The following is a 24,768-nucleotide window of genomic DNA, read 5'->3' as shown; positions in this document are numbered from 1 at the left end:
TCTCTATGGTTTCTTTTAGTTACCTGTGGTCTGTGTACTCCCTAGAACACCGAAGAGAAGTCTGTTGAAAACAACAAATATATATCCCCTTGAACCTCAAGGGATTATAGAATTCCAATCAATGTAGAGGGAAGAAACAGACACCACAGGGAAAACATAGGAAGGAATGTTCCCTGCGGATGGCTCCATTCTCTGTGTAAAAACAGTATTTTTAAAAATGTGCCGTGAAATATTGCTGCTCATTTAAAGTGGAGGATAGTATTTCAGTGACAGCCTAAGCACTGACTGTGGAAGTTACCATGGCAACAACACATTTGTCATGACAGCATTGCAAATTGGCATATAAAGCCAGAATAAATTGTCAAAGCATGAGTAGCTTGGAATGCACAAACATCCACGCTCACTTTATTTTGCATGAAAACAAAACAACAGTTGTAGTTTTTTCTTTCTTATGCTACTTGTTAAGCCTTGGGCCTCTTTAAAGTGCTTTTATCTGTAACACTTTGCAGACCGGGAATGAGGATTCCCCCCCTCCTTCCTGTATGACTCTTGGTTTTATTTTAGGGAAACACGCTTAAGAGGTCTGTTTATAGGTGAACATGCAGCTAACTGTTCATGTGGTGCTGAAAACTATTATCCCAAACTGTTTCATCTAGAACAAACATTAAGTCATGACCGTTGTAGGAAGCACAAGCGAGTTTTATCACTAAAACAAGCTTTTTTCTATTTTTAAAACTTTATCAAGCAACTTGGAATGAACTTAGGATGGGAGTCTGGCTTGCCTCAAAGGCCAACTTACTGGCCAACCCATTGTTGTCTGTTGTTCACTCGTCTTACCTGGTGCCTCTTGAAATTTGAGCAGACCGTTCTATACCCTTTTTGAACCACTGTTAGAAATTCTGGTCTCAACCATTACTGTGCCCCAGCAGGTTACAGTGGAATCAAGGAAACCTTTTACCTTTATTGCCCCTTCTTGAGGTAGGCAATTATTATTGCCTTGTTTCTGCTTACTCTCTCTTTCCTATTTCCCTAGTCTTGTTATCTCCCAGCACCACCACCCAGCCCCAAATTAGTCCAGCCCCATGTCATTTGCATTCAAGTCCCTCCCCACTCCTGCCCTTGGGTATATGGCTCCACTGCTATTTTGTCAGGTTTCCTAGTCTGTGCCTTTACTCCACATAGAACAGTTGATCTGTCTGCCTCTTATATCTGCTACAGGAAATGTTTAAGTTTATGGTCCAGGCAGTATAGGTTTGGGTAGCCTGTGTTAATATGTAACCACTAGCCATCTTGCTGTCTTATAGTCTGTACTTTAAGCTGCAAATTACTTTTACTTTTTGTCTACCATATGTGCAAATATTATAGGCGGTATCCAAATAATGCATTTCCTGCAGGATTTCCTGTTGTGTGACAGAACTCCTCCTTCCTACACCCCCCCCAATATGCTCTAGAGATTCGCCCAACACTGCAGAGCAGTGGGGAGGGTATAAAGAGGCAGGGTTTCACCCACAAGGTTAGTTGGTATTCACCCACTATAATATTCATTTATCTTCGCATTTGTTGGTTCTTGCTAGTTCTGCCAAGTAAGCAAGACAGTAATATTTTTTAAGTGATCATGCCCGTTGCTGTAGCTTCTGTGACATGCACTCATCTGCAATATGATACTTCTGTGAATGCTTGCGTATAGGCTGAACAAGAGATCTGGTTAATACCTCAGGTGGGTTTGACCTAGCCTGTTTGTTGAATTAACATTGCAAGCGGGCAAGGTGGTATTTTCCCTGTTGTCTGTATTTTAATGTTTTTTCATGCATTAAAGCTATTTTTAGCACCTTTGTTTTCTTTCTCTTGTCGATAAATATCAGGCCAAAGACCAACTATGCCCATCGTGTGGTGGATCTGGTGTCCTGAAGATCATATTGTAGTTTAGGTCAGATTTTCAGCACTGTTTACGGGGGATTAGAGGCTGTATTCTATTTCCCCTATTGTTCATCCTTTCTTGCCAAACAGCTGATTGAGGGGAATTTTGCTTTTTAAAAGGGCTGCATGCATGCGTCCCTAGATACTTCTTATGTACTCTGTGGCATGTCCCTTGAAGAGGATGTGAAGGATGGACTGTTGATGAATGGCTGTAATAACAGTGCAGCAGAAAAAAATATAAAATGATATAAATAACTCAAAATAAATGAAAACATAAAGATACTCAGACTGGCTTCTCAGTGACCCGCCTGTGTATAAAAACCCAGTTAAACAAGCTCTTCTCCAAAGGGCTGCTGTCCACCCATTCATTAGCTACCTTAACAGGAGGCTTCTTTAGGTAGTTTCCTCCAAGGGTGGGAAATCAGAACAGCAAAGCAGGCACTGGTAAGCCAGTTGCCTCTTGTCACCAAGGATTGCACAGTGTTCAGTAAATGTCCACTTTACCTTGCTTCCCAGTTGGAACTTGAGGGGGAATAGGGAAATCTGTTCTTGATGAAGCTTGGTTATGAAAGTATTCTACATTACAAGAAGTAACAGCATTATGAGTTATTTCCTATGTGCATCTACCTAAGAAAAGTCCTGTTGAACTTAGAGGAACTTACTTCTGAATAGCCATGCATAGGATAGTGCTATAAGAATCATATCAGTGCTTGGTTAGAGCACAAAATATGTGGTTGCTTAGAATCTCTTCACTTATCAGTCCAGGCCAAAGTGCTTGGTTTTAAGCCATGTTAGCCCTTCTTGCCTTCACCAATGTGCTCTCTTCCAAGCCCACATTCCTAACAGGGCCACACTCCTGTCTAAGTGACACCTACACTGTCTTGGTTACGTCCACAGAATAGAAGATGGCAGGATCCCCAATCAGGCCCATTGACAGACCAGCTCTGTGTTACAAAGATGTCTAAAAGTGTGACCTGCCTGTAGGGTTAGTATAATTTAATTAGACTCAAGTGAAAATGATGCACACACGACTTTTAAAAATGGAGATAACACCATATGAGAAAATGTTTCATATGTATTCTCATTCTTTGCGCTGATTTACAAGCATTCAAATGGTGATCCCTGAGGATGCAACCACATGGGGAAAGTACCGTATTTTTCTGTGTATAAGACGACCCTATGTATAAGACGACCCCTAATTTATTTTACCCAAAATTAAGAAAGTGCACCATGCACTATCCGTGTATAAGATGACCCCTTATTTTAAACTTCAAAAATTTAGTAAAAAATATACTTATACACAGAAAAATACAGTAAGTATGACTTGGCTCTATTTGTGGCAGTGTCACAACCTCCTGGCAGAAATTTGCTTAAGCATGCTGGCTTTTCATGCTTACATGAATTGCATCCGTGACACTGCTAGGTCAGACCTAATAAAAATAGTTTACGACTAATAAAGTGTCTCAATCATCAAGGTGTTGTATAAACAATATTAAAAACATAAGACTGGACTTGCCTGCAGGCTTGTAGTTTAAGGAGACAAGAGGGAAATAAAGGGTAAAAAGCTCCAGGGAAAAAAGATGGATGAGGGTGATAGATGATCTATTCCCTATGGCAGCAAAAAATAAGTCAGGTGATGGTTTGTTTTTTATTTATTTATGTTTTCCTACATTTACACCCCATCTTTCCTCTAGTGAATTCTAGTGGGTGCATGTCATTCTTCCCCTTCCCCTTTTATCCTCACAATGCTCTGTGTGGTAGGATAGGCTGAGAGCCAGTGACTGGCCTAAGATCACCAAGCTGAGGTTCATGCCAGGTCCTAGTCCAGCACTCTTAACCATTACCCCACACTGGCCCTCCCATCCTGCTGGCCTTTGCAAGTGGGCTTATGCTTTGGGGCTCATAAAGGACAATAAGCTTTCCATACATTTCTAGCTAGCACAGCTGCAATGCCTCTTAAAGTGTCGCTGCACAGGGAGTGGGACTTGAGGAAGAACTACAGTTCCATGGTTTGACTGGCTTAAACTCCTGCAGATGTGGCCAAAGGCTTGAACGGCAGTGCACAGTTTCACATAAGATTAGCACCACATGCAACTGACGGCATCCCCTTTCACTTTGGTAAACGGTCGGGTTTCTTTTAGCCATATTTCATGCAGACCTGGCATCTACCTACATTGCGGCGTTGTTCTTGCTCATCTTTGAGAGTCTCTGAGCGAGGGACTGAAGTAAACTGCATCTCTGGGTTTACAGTACTTAACCAGAAGCTGTATTCATTGGTAAAAAATTGGCATGTCCCTCGCTGCCCCTGGCATTCAATGAAGGGTGCTGATCTGAAGTCCTCAAGGCAGCTTCCAGTTGACATGAGAGACTGTCCACCTCCCTGGTCACCAGATCCAGTGTGCTGAAAGAAACAGGCAAAAGAGGTGGAAGTTATCTCACCCTGTACAGTTTTACTCAGTAGCCAATCTCACTGAGCTCAGTGAGACTCATTTGGATAAGACTGCGTAGTGAACACAATATAACTTTCTTACAACTAAATCTCTTTTAAATCGTAGTACTGACCAACAGAGTTGGCATTTCTCATAAGGCAAAATGAAATTTGCGATAGCTTCTGCAGTTTTCATTTCGGGGTGTGAATGGTGATAAAGAGAATTGATTTTGGCCTATGGTTTATGTCAAAACCAATCTTCATTTAATTAGAACTTGGAGCTAACTGTCGGTTGGCAGGATACTCTAGACTCAATTCAAAGTCTTGTGTTTGATCTTTGAAATTCTTCATAGCTCAAGAACACAGTGCCTGAAGAACTTGCATCTTCTTCCCATACATAATTACCTGCGCCCACAGTTTGCTTTATTTATAAAAATATTTGCATTACAAATATCATTAAAAATATCAAAGTGGTTCCCAGTGATGCCAGACTTAGTGCGGACACTTGATCAGCACACCCAAACTCCTGAGCTCATTGATCTGCCAGTCTCAGCCTCCAGGAGTAATTCTACTGAATGGCTAAATTTTATAACACCAAACATAAAACAATACAATAAAGCCAGTAAAAAGTTAATAATCTGATGTCATTTTGTTATGCCTCTGCAAGCTGAAATAAGGGAAGTGTCTGCAAGAGAAAAGGTCTCTTGCTTGGAGACACAGACTATGTCATTTTAGCAGCAGATGAAGGCCATACAAACATTTAAAATCAGATCCATTTATCTCTTAAGTTGCAGTGGTTATTTGCTGTTGGCATGGTTTCAACTTTATCTCAATTTTAGTTTAATTCTGCTCATTAGAACTGTAGTTTGCATTTTATAGTTCTCTTGTTTTTATAACGCGCTGTGCATTGCCCAGAGAAAGTTATTGGGCAACTGATAAATACAGTAAAACAAATAGAGACAAGATAAGGAACCAAGATGGCAAACTGAAGGAGTGAAACGTCTACAGTCAATTAGCAATTGACAAATCAGTTGAGCATTTTGCAGATCTTGCTGACAGCTCAATCCTATGCATGTCTACTCAGAAGACTGTCCCACTAAGTTCAGCTGAACCTTCTCCCAGGTAAGTGTGTTCTCATTCATTCATACATTTTATTCAATTTACAGGCTCAGTTTCAGTGATTAGCTAGCGTGGTTAGATCCAAATAGTTCCATAGAAGAGCCAAGTAATATTCAATCTTACCATTAAAAATGAGTAGCCTATCCATAGGCTTCCCCAATTTGATGGACAGGGAGGAATGGATTGATCTTGACTATGAACTGCAACAGCTTGGGCAGGAGCCTCACAGACAGCACATCTGCTAATGTAAGGTTGTATTTCTTCTTCAGAAAGGGGCATCATGGGCAAAGGAGCTGCGCTTGACAGCCAGTAAGATTTATCGTTTCGACTTGCATAGTAGCAGACCTGATGGATATTGCAATAGGCAAAGGGCATGGTGCTGAACACAGGGAGACAAGATCCAGCGAGACCTAGAATAGATGGTGGGGGACATGCACACATATAATTACCAATCCAAAACACTTGAAGTTCTTATTAAAGAACAGTTTAAGTTGGTCTTGAGCCTTATTCCACATCAGCACTATGCAGCCAGGAAAATTATTGATGCATAAGGGCTTTGGGTGGGTTTACAGTATCTGGAGGTGTCTGGAAATTCCAACAGCAATCATTGTCACCTGTGTCCAAGGAAAGCTAGGTACAGAGAACACATGTTCTCATGCTGTGGGTGGGTGTGTTGTGCAGTCGAGAGTTTTCACTTCACTTGTTTAAGTTATGCAATCCTCTAACCTCTGGGAATGTTAGAATATAAATTAAAATGTAATTCACTACCTTCAAAATTGGAAAAGGTGAGTGAGAGTACCATACACTAAACATAAAATGTCCCAGATTCAAATCCCCTGGCACCTCTAGATATTGCCGGAAAATACCTTTGTCTGAAACAGAGTACTAAAGCTATTATTAAAAGACTGCAAATTTGCTACTGTGCTTAGTTCCTAAAATTCAACTTGTAGCACCTTGGGATTGAATGCCCAGTTCACTTCAGAACTTGCTTGTTTTAAAACAAATGTCTTTTCTGCTGATGTAGTACCATGATTTTAATGTCCTGGTCCATTTCATTGTTAAAGTAATGCTTAAAACTAGCAAATAAATATATAGTAACTTGCAGGTGTGCTCAAGCATATAAATATCTGTTGCAAATCGACCAAAAATTAAACCTCCCAGGTTCACCACGGACAACAAGGATGAGTTTTGCATCCAGCAGAAATAATGAAGGTTTGAACGGGAAAGAAGAGCCTCTGCAGGGAAGCGCAGGTCGAATAGTATAGGTTGACACTCTTGCGCTAAGGCTCTCGAGGAAAGGCCCTAGCTGGTCACATCAGTTTCTAAGCATACTTTATAGATAGCACATACGACAATGAAAGGTTGGCCAATTCCAATATTGGCACCAAAAAGATACATACCTACCACCCCAGATTTTAATGTTATATGCAACCATTTGCAATGAAAAATGCAGAGAACCACTGCATTTTCTTTCTTTAAGGAGTGATATTGCAGTCCTCACCAAGATCTTGATTATGGGCCTTCTCCTGCCCTTCAAGATACAGCAGGCTATATCCAGTCCACAACCTTGGCATTCCCTCTGGGCACAGTGGGACTTGATCCGATTGACTATGAACAACAATCAGGAACCCACCAGCAACTCTTGTGTCAGGCCCTGGTGGACCTGGCATTCCAATTTCACCTGGAAAACCTTGCAGAGAAAAGGTAGAGAATATTCTATTTAAAGGTGGGACACATTAAAGAGATGCTTTTCTATTCTTCAGAACAGACTTGATCAACGCATGCAAGATCCCAGGGCCTCAGGTTTTGAATTTAAAACCAATCCTCAGAGGTTGGAGGCAACAAAATCTTAAGTCACATTGCAGCTGTGTTGTGAGAAGGCAGTTGTTTCTGGAAATGCAACACACAGGGAAAGTTGGCTTATCTCTCCCATACCTAACTACAAATGCAGCGAAAATGCTGTCCCCCACAAACTATGAGCCTTAGAAAGAATTCCCACTGGTGCCAATAGAAACTTTTTCTAAGGCTTGCTGCTGCACTGGGTGGAGCAATTCTTGTTGCGATTGCGGCTGGGGCATGGATGAACTAAACCTCCTATCCTGTGCTCTGTTCATAACCACCTCGGTGCCTGTAAGTAATTAAAGAGGGGGGGATGAAAATAAAAGCTACATGCTACACATTTAGCATAACATATAACTTGGCTGTTGGATTCTTTGATATGATACAATACCAGCTGAGCAGCTGAATGCAGGTTCTATTAACAGTTTTGGCCAAGAGCCATTACAACCAGGGCAAAAAGTAAAAGAAATCATTTGCAAAGCTATTACTTTCCCCAGAAGTATGGCAAATGACTGCTTGTGGCAGAATACTTACCTTGTAGTCCTGTGTATCCTTTTTCTCCTATGTTACCTTCATCACCAGGGGGTCCTGGTGGCCCAGGCAAGCCACCTTGACCCTGTTGACCCAATAACCCTTCTTCTCCTTTCTCTCCTGAAATATAATGCAGTGCATTCATGTCTAAATGCAACTATAGTTAGTTATTGTATTAATAGATAAATAACTATTGTATTAATAGTTTAATAACATTAAACAGGTATGCTTGTTTTCTCTGAAGTAGTAATAGTTTCATCTTTCTTGAAATTATTCGAAACAGTCCTTTCATTTTATTTTTTTTAAAAGCCTTAAAATATATTTCACACTCCATGCTCTAGAATTCTTGGCCAGAGTGGCTGGGGAAACTCAGCCAGATGGACGGGGTATTATTATTAGTATTATTATTATTACTGTTATTAAAACCAGGGATGAGGAACCTGTGACCCTCTGGATCCAGCTGCCATAGTTGAGGAAATCAGGTGAAGTGGAGCGATTTGGGGATGAGTTGAGCTTCCTGTCCAAGCCATGTCACCGTGTCAGAAGAAAGTACTAGTTTAAAACAGGGTTGGGGAACTTGTGGCTGTGAGGAGGAGCTGCCACTATTTGTTCGTTCTGCTACAACCTACTGAAATCTTTACACAGTGCACAGTTAAACTACGGAACTCACTATCCCCAAATGTAGTGATGATCACCAACTTGGAGGGGTTTTAAAGGGGAGACTTTAGATTGATTCAGCAGGGCTCATATGTTCTTAAAGTGCTATGATAAGTTGTGGTCTCTTTTGTAAAGCTATCCGACCGGCATCAGATAAAAATATGTGCTTAAATAATAGAACGAATAGGAAATGTAACAGAGGAGGTTGATGTTCTTCATGAATGCAACCCAAACTGAAGCCAACATGGAGTTGTGTAGACTTCACTGGGATAGGTGAGCTGAAAGGATGATACATGAAAGGGTTCATGGTGATTCTGTCTCTTCCCTACCACAAACAGACACACAGAATTACTTACCTGGGGGGCCAGGGAAGCCTGCTGGCCCTCTTAATCCCATGACACCTGGTGATCCTCTTGGGCCCAGTACACCAGGAGGCCCTGGAATCTTGGGACATGAGGAATAATCAACACTTCCAGGTTCTCCTGGGTCACCTGAAACATGAAAGGACTTTAAAACAGGAGTTAGGTCATAATCATATACACACTTACCTGGAATTGAGTCCCACTGAATCCAATGGAACTTGTTTCTGAGCAGGCATGTAAGGGATTGTACTGTTAAATAGAAAGGTTGGACCCAGAAACAAGGTTGGCAGGCAGAGAATTTATATAAACTCCCAATGTAATTTAGTATGTGCCAAGTGTTTGACAAACCACCCTTTTATGTTATTGCTACAGGTTCAAGTGCATAAATGACCTAACACAAATAAATAAATAGGAGGGAGAGATCAAGTGTATAATGTGATTGGCTTTCCACATAAAACTATGCTTTTGCTGCAGCAGTAGCATTTGCGTTATATAGACTTTATTGGAGAATGACTTTGTTACAAGAGGAGGGTCTCACTTGGGGAAAAGCGAATGTTTATTCACTTTCTTTTTTAATTTTAGAAAAGGAATGATACATTCCAATGCTAGTGATTTGCACACATTTTCCTCCAGTGTTAGGAAAAATAAAAAAATATGTGAGGGCTCAAATATCACAGGATGTCACAGGACATAGATGATAGGGAACACTATACAGGATTGTAATACAGAATTTCACTCTGGCTCCTAAAAACACCATCTTGCTGCCCAGGAAATTCAGTATATTTTCCAGTACTGGTCTGTGAGCTCCACTGCAGCAGCATGGAGCCATGGGAATTTTCAGAGATATAATAGAGGGTCATGACTTTTTTGGCACAGAGGTGCAGAGTAAATCACAACATGGTTAGAGGCCTGATCACATGCCTCACTTTCACATGTTCATTTAAAAATCCATTCCATTTTTGCATCTATTTTTATTTTGCATGAAAATTTGCATTTAAATATGCATTAAAATAATTTTTGAAGTATTTTCTTCCCCCAATTAAGTATTTCTAAGCACATTATTATCTAAAATATACATGTCAGAACACATTTTGATACTTTTTTTGAGCAGAGAATTAGACCACAAAAGTGCTAAATCTGAAGGATAGCTACCTCCCAATCTGCACATTAGTTCAGAAGATGTGGATCAGATCAGTTATTAGCAATTTGAACTAAAAGACTAAGATCTTAGCATGAAGAAAAATAAATTGACACTCAGAGAAACATTTTCACTTGAACACACACCAAAGCACTCATCCTTCTCTAAGCTTACCTCTGCAACCTGGTGGATTGAATGCCAAGAATCAATTTGTGACAGCCATTTCACATGCAGGAGGGAGACCAGCACCGTGCAGATGGTTTAGAACAAGAATGCAATTAGAACAGTGATAGCTTGCACATGGCATTATCATTTCCCCCAACATGATTGTGACAAGACATGGGAGCATCTGTCTACAGTGAGTGAATGACTTCAAAAATTAATGTCTACATAATAAAAAAAGGATAACTGCCTCCCTGAAGGATAAGGAAATGGGTATCCAAGGCTATCCATCTCCCCCAAAGGTGGTGTGAAGCAGCTTGTTTTCCCTCACTGGAGTGATGCCACTGAACTTGTCCCAAAAGCACCTGGATCATCTTCCTTAAGACTTTTTAGCAGGAACTAGGCTGTGTCATCCTTGTTCCCAGCTAGTGAAAACCCAAAGGGTCCCTAACTAGCTGACCCAATGCTCCAATATGTGGAGATCAAGGGGAGAAAAGAGGAGACAGTGAAGGAAAAGAAGCTTTTTTAAAGCTCTTAATTTAGTGAGACTGTAGGAGCCTGACCAACGCTTTGCCTCTCGATTCAGACAGAGCTGCTCTGGGAGGCGGGAGGTGATTCCTCCAAAAAGAAGTCCTCTGCTCTGCCCTTTGAGCCCTGTAGGAAGCACCATCCCAATGGTGGTAAATGCCACCCAGGAACTTTTCTATAGGCCGCCATGAACCTTCGTTTTCACTGTCCTCTGACTTTGCAATCTTCCTTTCAGCTTGATTGCAACACTGCTGGACTAAAAACTATTTCAAGGAAAGGCCTGTCATTCAGTACCATTAAATACCTATGCCTTTACTAGAAATTAATACGTAAGTAAATGAAAAACAAGCAAATGTTAACAGCTTATAATTCAGTAAGTATTATTACAGTTATAAGTATTATTGCTGTATTATTCCCCAGCATCCTTTTCAGGCATTCCTTTCGTATACAATATGTCCTTAATCTTAATTAAAAATAAATAAATGGTAGATTTAAAAAATCAAACTCTTTCATAACCTGTGTATATTTGTATATTAAATATACAAATATATTAAATCAGCATTTGAACAGGTGAGTGAAGGCCTCATGTATAGCATGCTAAGTATGCCTATATTCAACCCGCCGACCTGCTACATCACAGACTGTGTTGCTGAACCAGTACTCAGCCAACTGAACAATGTGACCCACGTTGCTATGAAAGGACAGAGTAGAACTTCAGTGCTACTGGCAAATTCTCCTCTTCCAGATGTGTTATAGCAGTCATATGTATAAGCAGAGACGGGTTTAGAAAGCAGGATGCACTGTAAAGGTAAAGGGACCCCTGACTATTAGGTCCAGTCGTGGCCGACTCTGGGGTTGTGGTGCTCATCTTGCTTTATTGGCCGAGGGAGCTGGCGTACAGCTTCTGGGTCATGTGGCCAGCATGACTAAGCCACTTCTGGCAAACCAGAGCAGCACACGGAAACGCCGTTTACCTTCCCGTCGGAGCAGTACCTATTTATCTACTTGCACTTTGAAGTGCTTTCAAACTGCTAGGTTGGCAGGAGCAGGGACCGAGCAATGGGAGCTCACCTCGTCACAGGGATTCGAACCGCCGACCTTCTGATCAGCAAGTCCTAGGCTCTGTGGTTTAACCCACAGTGCCATCCGTATCCCGGAATGCACTGTATTAGCTGCCTAATCCTATTTGCAGTGTGGATCTGCTCCATTCTTCTGGCTTAGGATATTTGCTTTATGTGTGGGTTGCAACTAAGAAAATCTACTGCCATGCCCCCCCCCCTCACTAGCTGTGTGGCTGGGTAGAGCATTGCAAGACTGCTGCAAACATGACCAAATGTGGATTCAGAATGGCCACTGCATATAACAAGGTATAAAAAATGTTAGGTATTACCTTTGGGACCCATACGACCAGTTGATCCTCGCAAACCTTGATCTCCAGGCTCTCCAGGGGCACCAGGAGGTCCCTGTGGGCCAGGATTTCCCGTTGGACCTTAACAATGAGAATTCGGATGAATTAAGAAAGTTCTGTTATTGGATCTGCTATATGCTAAACCCATTATCTCAAGCCATACCTTTTGAGCCTTCTCTTCCTTGATTTCCCGAGACACCTTTAGGTCCAGGTTTGCCAGGAGGACCAGGAGCCCCAGGTGCCCCCAAAGCCCCACAGTCACCTGGGTCTCCTTTAATGAGAATAGTCTTCCCTGGAGGACCAGGTTTGCCAGGGAGACCTGGAATGAAAATTAAGTATTGTTGGAATAAACATACCAAGCAAGGATAGGGGGCTGAAGCAGGCTTGTGCACATGTCTCCTTAACAATTGGGAGGTGGGGATTGTGGTCTTTGGACAGGAAGGCAGAATCAGTATCCTTTGGTTGGATCATAAGAACACAGGAAGTTGCCATACAGAATATGACTACAGGTCCTTGTAGTTCGGTAATATCTCCACATAGAGTGGGTAATGTGGTGGCCTCCAGATGTTGTTGGACTACAGCTCCTATCAGCTCCAGAAAGCATGCCAATGATCAAGGAAGATGAGAGTTGTGGGACACATCTGGACGGCACCACATTGGCTATATTGACTGAGAATAGCCCTCCTAAGTCCTTCACCCCAGTCCTACTTGGGAGATCCTGAGGAGTGAGGATCCTGGGAGCTTCAATCAACATTATTTACCACTTACAGTACCTATAGCCCTTCAACCTGATTCTTCAGTTTCTCGTATCTGGTTTAGGAGCAGCCAACAGTTTACATATAATATTTGTGTGCTGTTTTTCTTTTAAAAGTCTGCTTCAATGCCAAAGGCCTTCAAAGTGGTTTACAGAATAAAGGCATAGCAAAGTTAATTATTTGATTACTTTCTCCAAAAGGAGGACCCCCTCCTGCTCTCAAACTCAATTGGAAAATAACATTTCTGCTACATGTCCAGCACATAGGAGGGTTTGTTCTACTTTAACTGCTTTATTATGCCAGTCATACCTCTAACACCATCTAATCCAGCAGGGCCTTGGTCACCTGGAGGCCCAGGAATTATATTTACAGAAGGCTGTCCCATAGGACCGGCAGGCCCAGAAGCACCTGGCTTGCCTGTAAGAAGAAGAGAGTTTATTGTGCTATTTTATATTTTAGGAGATACCAAAATGTTGAATATTGACCAATAGGAACCTCATTGCAAAGGCATTTTACTCTATGTTGTGTGGACTCTATAATTTGTTTGAGTGGCAGAACCGTTCTTTCCAGCACAATATATATCTAAGATAACACAAATGTTTCCCATAGTGCATTTCCCTTGCTTTAATTATTTGTGAAATCTGCTTACATGAGTGTCCCCAGAAACCTATTGGCTGTTGTTCATGACATTAAATAAGAAACAAACATCATCATCCTGCTCTTCAATGGGGTAGTAATAGATTAGCTGTTTTCCTCCCATGGAGAAAACTGCTCCTTACCAGGGGGACCTAGTAGTCCTGCATCTCCAGGGGGACCCGGACGGGAAATTCCTGGTAGTCCAGGTTCTCCTCTGTTGCCTTTTGGCCCAGGTTCTCCTATGCATCCTGCAGGCCCCATTTCACTTAAACCTTACAAAGGGAATAATAAATGCACACAGAATGAAGCTTCATAATGAATAAAAGACATATGCATAAAAGCAGACACCCAAGCACTTCCTTTCCAGGTGAAGCTATCCAAGGTTGGCCAACTCTCAATGTCCATGCTTGTTCATGTGGATCTGAGGCAAGTCAGTTGCTCTCTCATAGCCTAACCTGCCTCAGAGAGTTGCAATGAGAATAAATTTGTGGGGTGGGGAATGGGAAGAGAGCATGGCCCTTTGGAAGACACATGCGATAAAAATGATTCAATGGCCCCTAAGTCACTATACAGTGGTACCTTGGGTTAAGAACTTAATTCGTTCTGGAGGTCCGTTCTTAACCTGAAACTTCTTAACCTGAGGTACCACTTCAGCTAATGGGGCCTCGTGCTGCTGTCGCACTGCTGCTGCACGATTTCTGTTCTCATCCTGAAGCAAAGTTCTTAACCCGAGGTACTATTTCTGGGTTAGCGGAGTCTGTAACTTGAAGCGTCTGTAACCTGAAGTATCTGTAACCAGAGGCAGCACTGTATAGGAGTGCCTTGCCCAGGATATTCAGCTTCCCCCTTCAGCCTTAGCCCCCTTTATCCTCCCAAAAGACTGCTCAATATCAATAAGCACTTCAGAGCAATACCCCATGAAGCATGGGGGCTGTTGCTGGAGGATAAGATCTGCAACCACAGCATGTGTGCTTTCGCACATACTTTTAGGCTTTCGGTTCCAATATCTGAGTATGGTCCTATCAGGCATATGTCTGTTTGAAATGCTACAGATAACTTGGTTTGCAAAAGGATAATTCTCCATAGCTGTTGCCCTCAATAGAAATTCCATGACACTCCCGGGCTGATTTTCACTATGCTAGCATTAACTAGTGTCAGCTGAAGCCAAACCTCACATAAAATTTAAAATCTATCGTTTATTGTTAAAATTAATGCCAGTTGGCAGCTTAACATTTGATTGAGCCTCTACTAGTAATTCCATTCGTATTTATTTTTTTCAAATTATAATTTTATAATGGTAATTTCATTATTTACCTGGAGATCCTGGCAAGCCCTTTTGACCCTGTAGTCCATTCAGGCCATTTAATCCAGGCGGTCCCGAAAGGCCTTTGAAATATTGCAAGATGGAGAAAAAGAATGGAGGGGACAATGTGATGCAGTTCCAACAAGACTGCGTACACCCCCTGCTCTGCAATTAGCCTGAGAAGAAAAGCAGCAGTGGGAGCTTCATCCCCTTTAGGTTAATGGCAGTGCAAGGGGTTATCTTTGTTAGGATCTATGCTGGGGAAGAAAGAAGAGGGTACAAAATATAAAACAGAGTTCTCTGAGGCAGACTTAATGGTCTCCTCAGGGCACACTTGGAAAACTTAAACAGCCCCAAGGAGGGTAGAGGAGAAGCTGACTTAACAGTTTTTTAAGGCCACTGATAGTCATTTTAGGGGCTGATAGTATGTGGTCCTTGGCTTGCGCTTCTCCACTCCTGTATTCCTTCAAAGAACAGAGTAATATACAATTCATGTTATCACCTTTAGTCCACATCATTACATTCACTGCCACATGTTTTTCACAATAGTTACCTTTTCTCCCAGGACTGCCAGGTAATCCTTGAAAACCTGGAGCTCCCAAAAGACCAGGATTACCTTGTTCACCTGGTGCTCCTGGAATGCCTGCAGCTCCTTGGATACCTGCGGGTTGAAGACACAATCCTCATAATTAAACAATACTTACTGTTTCTCCATAATATTCAGTATATATTTTATGATTATGCTGGTTGCTAGAAATGACATTATTGTTAATTGCCTCTCATGTATGTCCCGAGTTGATGTAAAAAATATAGTAAAAATAACAAATAAATAATTACAAAACAGCAAAATTTGTTTAAAAGAAATACAGTATGGACCTTTCCGTTCAGCTAGGAAAGCTTATTGGACTTTTCCCCACAGGGATTAGGATGATCTTGGGTATAATCCCATCTTGACTTTCATATATTTTCTGGTTTGATTGCATGTTGATGTTTCCTTTTCTACGGATGTCATCATGGCCCATAAAAGCTTATTATGTTTAAAGTCCAGTTAATTTTTCTTTCACTTCCACCTCACCTGGGAAGCCAGGTGTTCCTGAGTATCCAGTTAGTCCTTTGGGTCCCTGTCTTCCTGGTCTCCCTTGAACACCTGTGATTCCTTGGTCCCCTGGTAATCCATCAAGTCCTTAAACCAAAGCATACAAACAAAGCAACTCTTACTGTAATATATTTGTAGCAAAACTTTTAAAATGGCAAATTCCATGCATACATAGGCATGCTTCACTGCTCAAGCATAGTGTACTGTATTAGCTTTTTGGAAACACATTAGTATATTGTCTTCTGCAGCTTCCTTCCATGAGCGGAATAGAGCAGAATGTAATGGAGTGAAGGCATCTCACTCCACCATTCATCCACCATTTGATGTGGATGAAACTGTACTGAAAACCTACAGTATCTCACAACATCTACTAGTTTGCATTTATAAAGATTGAGCAGATGAAGGCAATGACTGACACGAAGGTAGGCAACAAGAGTCCCAAATTTTAACAGCAGCATAACTGAATATCCAAGGCTAGCATGTTGGTTTGAAATGGCTCTGGCCATCTTATTGCCATCCCCTGATGAGCTTACCATGTGGCATAGGCAGGCAGTGGAAACAAGGAGAAGTGGCTGTGTCGAAAAGAACTGCAGCTCCTGCCTCAGGGTACTCAACTGGGTGACTGCAGCCGTAGCCATCTGCATTCCTCCACAATGTCTAAGGATTCTAGCATACCATTGCAGACAGACATGGGCAATGAAGATGGTGGTTTCTCTCAGTGTTGGCCCAGAGTATCAGTAGTGAGGGCCCAGCATTTGCCACATGCTGATGCTAGTTGTGACCCAAAACGTCTCAAAACTTCTCTTGTCACATTTAAAGCTGCTGAAAGTGTTTTTTTCAATCCCCACTCTATGAACAAAGGAGGAGATCTATCTAAAAAAAGGTTGGAGGATAGCAAATATTTGTTCTTGCTACTAGCATAGTCCCAGTTTCATATGCATGCTCATATTTGCCATGGTGAACACTGAAGTGTGATGGGAGATGCAGATTTATAAACGTGCTATAAATGTGAGTGCATGTGCCCAGCATACACTCCTGTACATTTACAGGGAAATAATGCCCCTTCACTTCATGGTGATCCAAACTGGAGACATGCAGGGAGCGCATGGCTGTAGCATAAAGTATGTAGCATAAAGTAACGTGTCTGTAGCATAAAGTATGGATTGGAATTAAATCATTGCTTCTAATCATGAAGCCATAAGTGCATTGACTCAAATTAGTGAAAAGATATAAATACACAAGAAGATATACACTAGTTAGATAACTTGCCCATTGATAACCAAATGACCAAAAGAATCATCACCTGGCAATCCTCGATCTCCTGCAGGACCTTTCTTACCAGGCTGGCCATAAGAGACAGCTGGGTCACCTCTGTTACCTGCAAAAGTAGCACCTCATGTATAAGTAGCTTCTGAAACCTTTAAACAACCTGTAGTTATTTCTTTTAAAAATTTAATTCCCTTTGTTTGCCAGTAGAGAATCTTTCAAGGGATCTTAATATATGTCAAATGGTTTCAGGATTACGGTCAATGATACTCTTACAAAAAAAGAGCCTAAAATGTGCAACTACAGCAGCAGAACAAATGTGGATATTGGTCTTGACAATGTCAATACAAACAGAGAAAGGTGCTTTAAAGGTAAAGGTAAAGGTACCCCTGCCCGTACGGGCCAGTCTTGACAGACTCTGGGGTTGTGCGCCCATCTCACTTAAGAGGCCGGGGGCCAGCGCTGTCCGGAGACACTTCCGGGTCACGTGGCCAGCGTGACAAAGCTGCATCTGGCGAGCCAGAGCCGCACACGGAAACGCCGTTTACCTTCCCGCTGGTAAGCGGTCCCTATTTATCTACTTGCACCCGGAGGTGCTTTCGAACTGCTAGGTTGGCAGGCGCTGGGACCGAGCAGTGGGAGCGCACCCCGCTGCAGGGATTCGAACCGCCGACCTTTCGATCGGCAAGTCCTAGGCGCTGAGGCTTTAACCCACAGCGCCACCTGCGTCCCTGAAAGGTGCTTTACCTGCTTACTTATTAGGCAGGGGCACTGGTTCACAAAACGAATCTTCCTATTTCTGAATCAATCACTTTGTGATGTTCAACTAATTCAGTTCTGTTTTATCATCCTGAAAGTTTGCAATAACATTTTATAATACTCATTTTGTTGTGCTCTCCAAATCATGTAACGCCATATAAAAACTAGTATGGTGCCAGCCTTTCCCCTTCAGCATGATCTATCAAATCTTTAATCAATGTATATAGCCAGCATGATAGTATTTTGTTACCAGAAATTACTTCTGTTTGTATACAGTGGTACCCCGGCTGTCAAATGTAATCTGTTCCGGAAGACCGTTCAACTTCCGAAACATTCAACATCCCAAGGCGCAATGGGTGGTCGGCAAATTCCATTGAGAAAATGGAGAAATGTGCCCCTTTCAATTTCCAAGGCATTTACTTCCGAGTTTTCAGCGTTCGGGTTCCAAATCGTTCGGCTTCCGAGACGCTCGAAAACCAAGGTTCCACTGTATTCATTTTTCCTAATGCATTGACAGAAACCTGAACAGTAACTGTCAGGCACAGATGTATTACCATTGCAGCATTACCTTTAGATCCTTTTGCACCATCAAGTCCTGAACTTCCTGGAATCCCTGGCAATCCCTGTGCACCCTAATTATTTTATCAAAAGAAGAATGCCCATCAATTATATGTAAAATTTACAGCACTTGTCCCTGCAAATTAAAAATAAATGAGGGTCTTGTTTTCTGTGTCAAATTCTGATCTTTTATAATACGGAGAACTGAAAGCAAGAGTTTGTGTGTAATTAGCAAGAATGTATCTAAAACAGAAACTGCTTCAGCCTTCCTCTGGATCCTTGCCTTCTCCTTTCTCTACTCTTCCCACAGAAGGCTTTATTGCTGCTTGAAGATTTGTAAGTGGTCAGTGTAAACTGTTCTGTAATGCAGACCTACTGGTTTCTTGTTCATCTTGCTTCAAGACACTGATCATAATGAGAATTGTACAAAACAATAAATATGATGATCATTAGCTCTGAGATGGAAAAGCAAGTAAAAGGCAAATTTATTCATTCCTATTTGACCTGCTGGCTACAGCTTACCAGAAAAGAGAAGGGAGACATGATGGGCAGGTGGTGCGGTTGCACCAGCAGAAGTGGTGGATTGGCTCTGTTGGGCACAGCAGCCTTGCTGCTGCCTTGCCTCTCTCCCTTCTGCCCCTCCCAGCAACTCACCTGCCAGGACGTCAGGTAAGCCCCTCCACTCCACCATGCTATCCACTACTGATAAAAACTTATGTCCTACCCTTAATCCTATGACCCAAGGGCAGACTACAACAATAAAAACATAAAATGGCGAACAGCAAAACACGCAATACAGCCTGACAGAAAATACAAGTATTCAGTTCCCACTTAAAACTGGATACATTGACACCAGGAGAATGTGTGCCACAACTGGGTGGCAGTACTATGCTGCACACTGACCCCCTCCTAGGCTTTCCTCAAGGGTCCCTCAGATAAATGGCTAAATACAGCATTGGACTTTCAAACGCTGTGACAATATTCTAACCCTACCTGGTCACCTTGTGGTCCTTGAAAGCCAGTGATTCCTCTCAGTCCTGTGGGTCCTGGGAGACCTGGAGGCCCTTGAAAACCAGCCTGTCCAGCATCTCCAGGTTCGCCTTTTCGAGTACCTGGAAGTGCACTTCTGCCTGGCGATCCTGGGATTCCTCTGAGTCCAGGGTTGCCTTTATCACCTGAAATTATTTCAAGAGCTTGTTGTAAGTTGTTATGTTTTCTAGTCACAGAAGGGAATGCAACCCTGCCCCCTCAAAACAAAACCAATCAGAAAAACTACAGAACCTGAAATTAAAAAAGGAATCTAGCATATTGTGCATCAGAACAATTTTGCTGTGTGATACGTAGATACAACACAGTAGTAAGAGCCAGTGGTTTTTTCTGTGGGTACTCAAAGGTACATAGTAGCAGCATCTTTTTTTCTAGAAGAAAAACACTGGTAAGATCTAGACAGTAACTTAAAAAACTTAAGAAAACCTTAGGAGGAGAGGTTTCGCTTTTTGTTGAACTGGTCTCATACCGAGGTCATATGAAAGCGATGTGTAGTAAGTAAAAGATAAAGGGACCCCTGACCATTAGGTCCAGTCGTGGACGACTCTGGGGTTGCGGCACTCATCTCACTTTACTGGCCGAGGGAGCCAGCGTTTGTCCGCAAACAGCTTCTGGGTCATGTGGCCAGCATGGCAAAGCTGCTTCTGGCAAACCAGAGCAGCACATGGAAACGCCGTTTACCTTCCCTTTCTGTTCAGCAAGCCCTAGGCTCTGTGGTTTAGACCACAGTGCCACCCGTGTCCCTGTGTAGTAAATACCTAAGATCAATTAAGGTTTTAGATGTGTAATGTGCGTTTATATTGATTAGTCTATACTGTAATCACTGAATAGGGCTGTAAGCTCAGGGGTAGAGCATCCGCTTTGCCTGCAAAAGGTTTCAGGTTCAGTCTCCAACATCTCTAGGTAGGACTGGGAAAGACACCCTGTCGGGAACTCTGGGGAGCTGCTACCAATCCTTGCAGTCAATACCGAGCTAGATGGACCAATGGTCTGACTCAGTGTGAAGCAGCTTCCTGTGTTGTTTATCCTGTGATACTGCAGTCCCTGAACATGAATGATGAACGCGGAGCCTAATCAACAGCATAGTGCCTATCAGTAAATGCACACTGCTGGCTTCATATGATAAAGCAACAGCTCATGAGCAGTGGCTAGTTATCAACTGGCCAGTTCGTTGCTAACTGACTAAGGAAACAACAGTCTGATTCACCTTTTAATTTCAGCAGATGTGTACTAGTAAATAACTTTCTACAACAACAGCTGCAGATGTATTAGTGCCTTCCAAAAATTAGATAGCATATAGAAGATGTCAGCTAGGGTCTGGACTTAATGTTACAGTTATTGGTTTCTGTGTAACCTGAAAACAAGCAGTTTGCTTACCCTGTGTTCCTGGGATGCCTTTATCACCAGGAAAGCCTGGCTCCCCCTTTTGTCCTTTCTCTTTCAATATGAAAACGCGACCATCCTCTCCTGGAGGTCCTCTTTCACCTTAAAGAGGTAGAATGTACTCAATGTAGGCAGAGATTTGCTCAGGACAGCATAGCAATCCTACTACTGGGATTCCTAATTGTGGCCTAAATATTTACTGCTCTGGGCAGGTACCACATATTAAACATTTGCTTGGTGCTTAGAGGACGGGAACTGTAGTATTCAGATGACCCCTCTTCCTTGTTTCTGCTTAGGAAATCACAAGACGGCAAACCATAGCTTTAACAAAACTCTATGGTGGGGAGCAAGTTCTGAGGGAAGATTTACTGGAACCATTTTTATGGTCTTTTTGGCAGCAGGTGAAAACCTTTCTATTCTCCCAGGCCTTTGAAATAACTGATATAGTATGGTCTCACAGTTTTTAAGATTTGTGTTTTAACTTTGGGAGTAACTTTGGCACTCCAGCGAGGTCACTTTGGTGCTGCTAATGCAGCAGTTTAACTTCACCCCCAGAGGCACACTCCATTTGTCTCTCGAGATAGACGTATGCCAACACTGTTGTGGACACTACTGGGCTAGATGGCTCAGTGGCCTAACTCAGTATAAGGGCAACTTCCTATGGCCCTATTACCAACTTAAGAAAATCTTTATCTGGCTAGGAGAAAAGGAACACACTACATGCCAACGTAATTCAGGAAACAAGTTACAGAGATCACTCTACATACCCTTTAATCCCATAGACCCACATTCTCCTGGAGGGCCACGCGGACCTGCTTGTCCTTCTTCACCTTTCATACCAGGTGCTCCCATTCCTCCTTCACTTCCTGGGAGTCCTGGGAAACCCTGCATTCCTTGGGACCCTTGGCTCCCTTCAGAAAGAAAAATGCCGATTCTAGTGCACTTAAACAAAAGACTGGATTGCTGGGTTAATAATGTCACATGTGGAAGCCCTACTTTAACTGCACAAAACACTTTTTCTGTTCTAGAGAAGGCCATGGGCTACCAATTCACTCTTCAGAATGTTGTTCTGCTCTTAACATTGGTCCTGATTGGCTCCAGCAAATCGCACAAGATCTAAACAGTGGGCACATACTGGGAAATAAATTTCCATAAATATTCTCAACGGAGCATCTGTTTTCTCTTCATGATAATGGGACTGCAGTATGGGCTGGATCTCTGGGGCCCAGTACAGTGTATCCTTATTTGGTCATGACTCTGCAAATCCCAAATGGCCCATCTCCTAGCTTTTGAAGACCAAAGAAAGGAGAGGTGATGGACAGAAATACTGTTTGTATATATGAACTGTGAAGTGCTACATCTGAAACAAAGACCATTTCATTTAGAATCCACGTACCTTTTTGCCCTGGGCGGCCTGGCAATCCATTTTCCCCTGGAAGACCTGGTTTTCCTCTTAAGCCTGGGAGGCCAGGTGGCCCTTGTACTCCAGGAAACCCAGGCATGCCTTTCATTCCAGCTGGGCCTGGTGCACCCATATCACCTTTAGGACCCTTGAAGCCTTGTAAACCTAGGAGGGGCACGGAGGGAGAGATGCACCAAATGCAAAAATACGTCCTTAACAACTACTGTATTTTTATAGAATAAAAAATATATATATTTTAAAGTCTCAAACTTCTTAACAAAACTTAAAATCCTAAAAGCACATATAAAATGCAATTAACCAAAACAACAGTATCAAAATAATATTCCAAATAAAAATTAAAATGCTGATAAAAGTTAAAACCATAGCTCTACAGACTCCTTGGAATTGCTCTGCTGAATTCTTAAAGCCATGGTACATGGGGAGGAGAGCAAACAAGATGGCGAAATCAAATTGTTTACAGCAAGAATTGAAATGTCAGGTGTTCAGCTTGTACAACCTGGGTTTCTCCCCCACTCCCCACTGCTCCCCCTCTATATGCCCTGCCTATGCAGACATCCATTCCCCCCACAGCTGCCTTGGCCTGCCTCTCTCATTTCCTATTTGTGTCAATTTTACATTGTTAGACAGTTGAGGCAGGTATCTGTCATATCTGATCTTTGTAGTGTCATGTACATAAATGGTGCCACATTTATTTATTTTTTAAAGTGAGATGCCACACCTATTTTAACCAATACACATGTATACCATGCCAGTCCACAAGTAGAAACAATTGCATTAACAAGTAATTTGTTGGAAAGCACCCAAAGATTTCAAGGTTGCTAACCACAATATATTTCAGCCATCAAATACCTGGGTCAACCTGTATGCTTTAGACTCCCACCTGAATATTTACAAGGATAATGATGTGCTTACCTGGAAAGCCTGGTGGTCCAAAAGAGCCTGGAGGTCCTGGCAGCCCCTGCAAGCCTTTGTCACATGGCAGACCAGGTGACCCAGGGCCTCCTGGGACTCCTATGTCACCTTTTCTACCTCTGAGACCTTTTGCTCCTGGAAATCCTGGGATGCCAGGCTGTCCTGCAAGGATAATTCATTTATGAAGCCCCCCCAAATCAAAATAATTTAGTCTGAAACAATTGGGCCTGGTTTGCACTTCATGCTAAGGCAAACCTCTGGAGAAAAGATCCCAGCTGCTTTACTCCTCCCCAGTTTTACTGCTGGGCCACACTGACCCAAACTATAGTTTGGCTTGTCATATCAGCTGAAACAGGGCTCATGGATAAGCCACAAGCTCAAATTTGGATGAACACGCCAAGCCAAGGCATGGCTTATCAAAGTGCTGTTCAGCAGCAGAACAACTAGGGAGGAGCACAGTGGTTAGCATATTTTCTCTAAGAGCCCCTGCATTCACACTAAGCCATCATAACAGTGTCTTTGACTCATTTCAGCTCATTCAATATGTTCATTTTGGAAGATCTAGCGTTACACATTTTCAATTCTGCAGCATGAAACAGAAAGAAAAGAGAAGATGCCCTTTGCATGAGACTGGAGCTTATGCTCCTCATATTCCATACAGAAATAATACTGAAGATAGTAAAATGACATCCCTGCTGGGAGTTGCTATCCAAAGCAATCACTTCACATTGCTGCATGGAAAGACAGGACCTGGGGAAATATATTTATATTCACAGGATGTTGTCCTTTGCTTTCATGAGCTTAAAAGGGACGTTTCCACTCCCCTCTGCTGCACACAGGCAAAGTGAACAATATCGGGGCAGGCTGGCTTCACAAAATCACCTGCCCTTCCAGTTTGTACTGCAACCCCCCAACCCCAGTCCCAGAAACCTCACAAGGTGATGGCAATGCTGACAGCATTCTAAGGCTTGCCACAAAACGATCAACCTGTGAATTGAAAAGAGCAGGTATGCATAAAGCAAATCTGAATAGAACTTCTGAAGCTGAGTAAGTGAAAGTCACTTTTCTCTCAAATCTTGATGGCACTGCTTGACACATACAATGCCCAGCAGAAATTGATATTTAGGAAATACTGTGCTCCTTTTAGAGTGATGATGTTGCCCCAATCTTCATCAACCCACAGTTGGAGATGGAATTTACCAGAGATCAGATTAACTAATTCACATGATTTGGAAATGCCCAATTAGTGATCATTTCTACCACATGGGAAATGGTAGAATTCTCTGTTGACCCGAGTCAAGAATAAGTAAAAAGAGACAAACTGTAAATATGTGAAGCTATCTGGACTGTTTTTTGTGAGTTGCTATGCTTCTGAGATCTCCCCACTAGACAACCCCTCACTTTTCCTTTTCTCTTACTCTCATTCTTATTTTCAACTAGGGTTTCCCAAATATATCCAGATTGTGTGTCAACCTCTTACATTATTATTATTATTATTATTATTATTATTATTATTATTATTATTATTATTTATTAAATTT

At 42.2% G+C, this 24,768-nt stretch overlaps 1 protein-coding gene across 3 annotated transcripts in view; it reads right to left on the bottom strand.

Annotated features, from left to right (window-relative positions):
- Window positions 1-3,735: 3,735 nt before the first annotated feature.
- COL4A4 (collagen type IV alpha 4 chain) overlaps window positions 3,736-24,768 on the bottom strand; it is a 66,016-nt gene continuing 44,983 nt past the window's right edge. For all 3 annotated transcript variants that reach the window (XM_081910295.1, XM_081910293.1, XM_081910294.1), the window contains 19 exons: window positions 23,228-23,389; window positions 22,289-22,459; window positions 21,660-21,803; window positions 20,887-20,994; window positions 19,456-19,637; window positions 18,473-18,536; window positions 17,183-17,257; window positions 15,859-15,966; window positions 15,337-15,444; window positions 14,795-14,866; window positions 13,624-13,752; window positions 13,154-13,261; window positions 12,253-12,408; window positions 12,072-12,170; window positions 8,848-8,982; window positions 7,838-7,954; window positions 6,966-7,154; window positions 5,588-5,874; window positions 3,736-4,318 (listed from right to left, as the gene is read on the bottom strand). In XM_081910295.1, coding sequence (XP_081766421.1) covers window positions 4,055-4,318; window positions 5,588-5,874; window positions 6,966-7,154; window positions 7,838-7,954; window positions 8,848-8,982; window positions 12,072-12,170; window positions 12,253-12,408; window positions 13,154-13,261; window positions 13,624-13,752; window positions 14,795-14,866; window positions 15,337-15,444; window positions 15,859-15,966; window positions 17,183-17,257; window positions 18,473-18,536; window positions 19,456-19,637; window positions 20,887-20,994; window positions 21,660-21,803; window positions 22,289-22,459; window positions 23,228-23,389 — 2,678 coding nt within the window. In that variant the 3' untranslated portion in view covers window positions 3,736-4,054. The remainder of the gene's footprint in view (window positions 4,319-5,587; window positions 5,875-6,965; window positions 7,155-7,837; window positions 7,955-8,847; window positions 8,983-12,071; window positions 12,171-12,252; window positions 12,409-13,153; window positions 13,262-13,623; window positions 13,753-14,794; window positions 14,867-15,336; window positions 15,445-15,858; window positions 15,967-17,182; window positions 17,258-18,472; window positions 18,537-19,455; window positions 19,638-20,886; window positions 20,995-21,659; window positions 21,804-22,288; window positions 22,460-23,227; window positions 23,390-24,768) is intronic.

This window comes from Podarcis melisellensis (genome assembly GCF_964234715.1).
Source record: "Podarcis melisellensis genome assembly, chromosome: 5".
Taxonomy (NCBI): domain Eukaryota; kingdom Metazoa; phylum Chordata; class Lepidosauria; order Squamata; family Lacertidae; genus Podarcis; species Podarcis melisellensis.
Note: the sequence above shows the minus strand (reverse complement) of the source record. Positions and strands in the feature narration are given on the sequence as shown.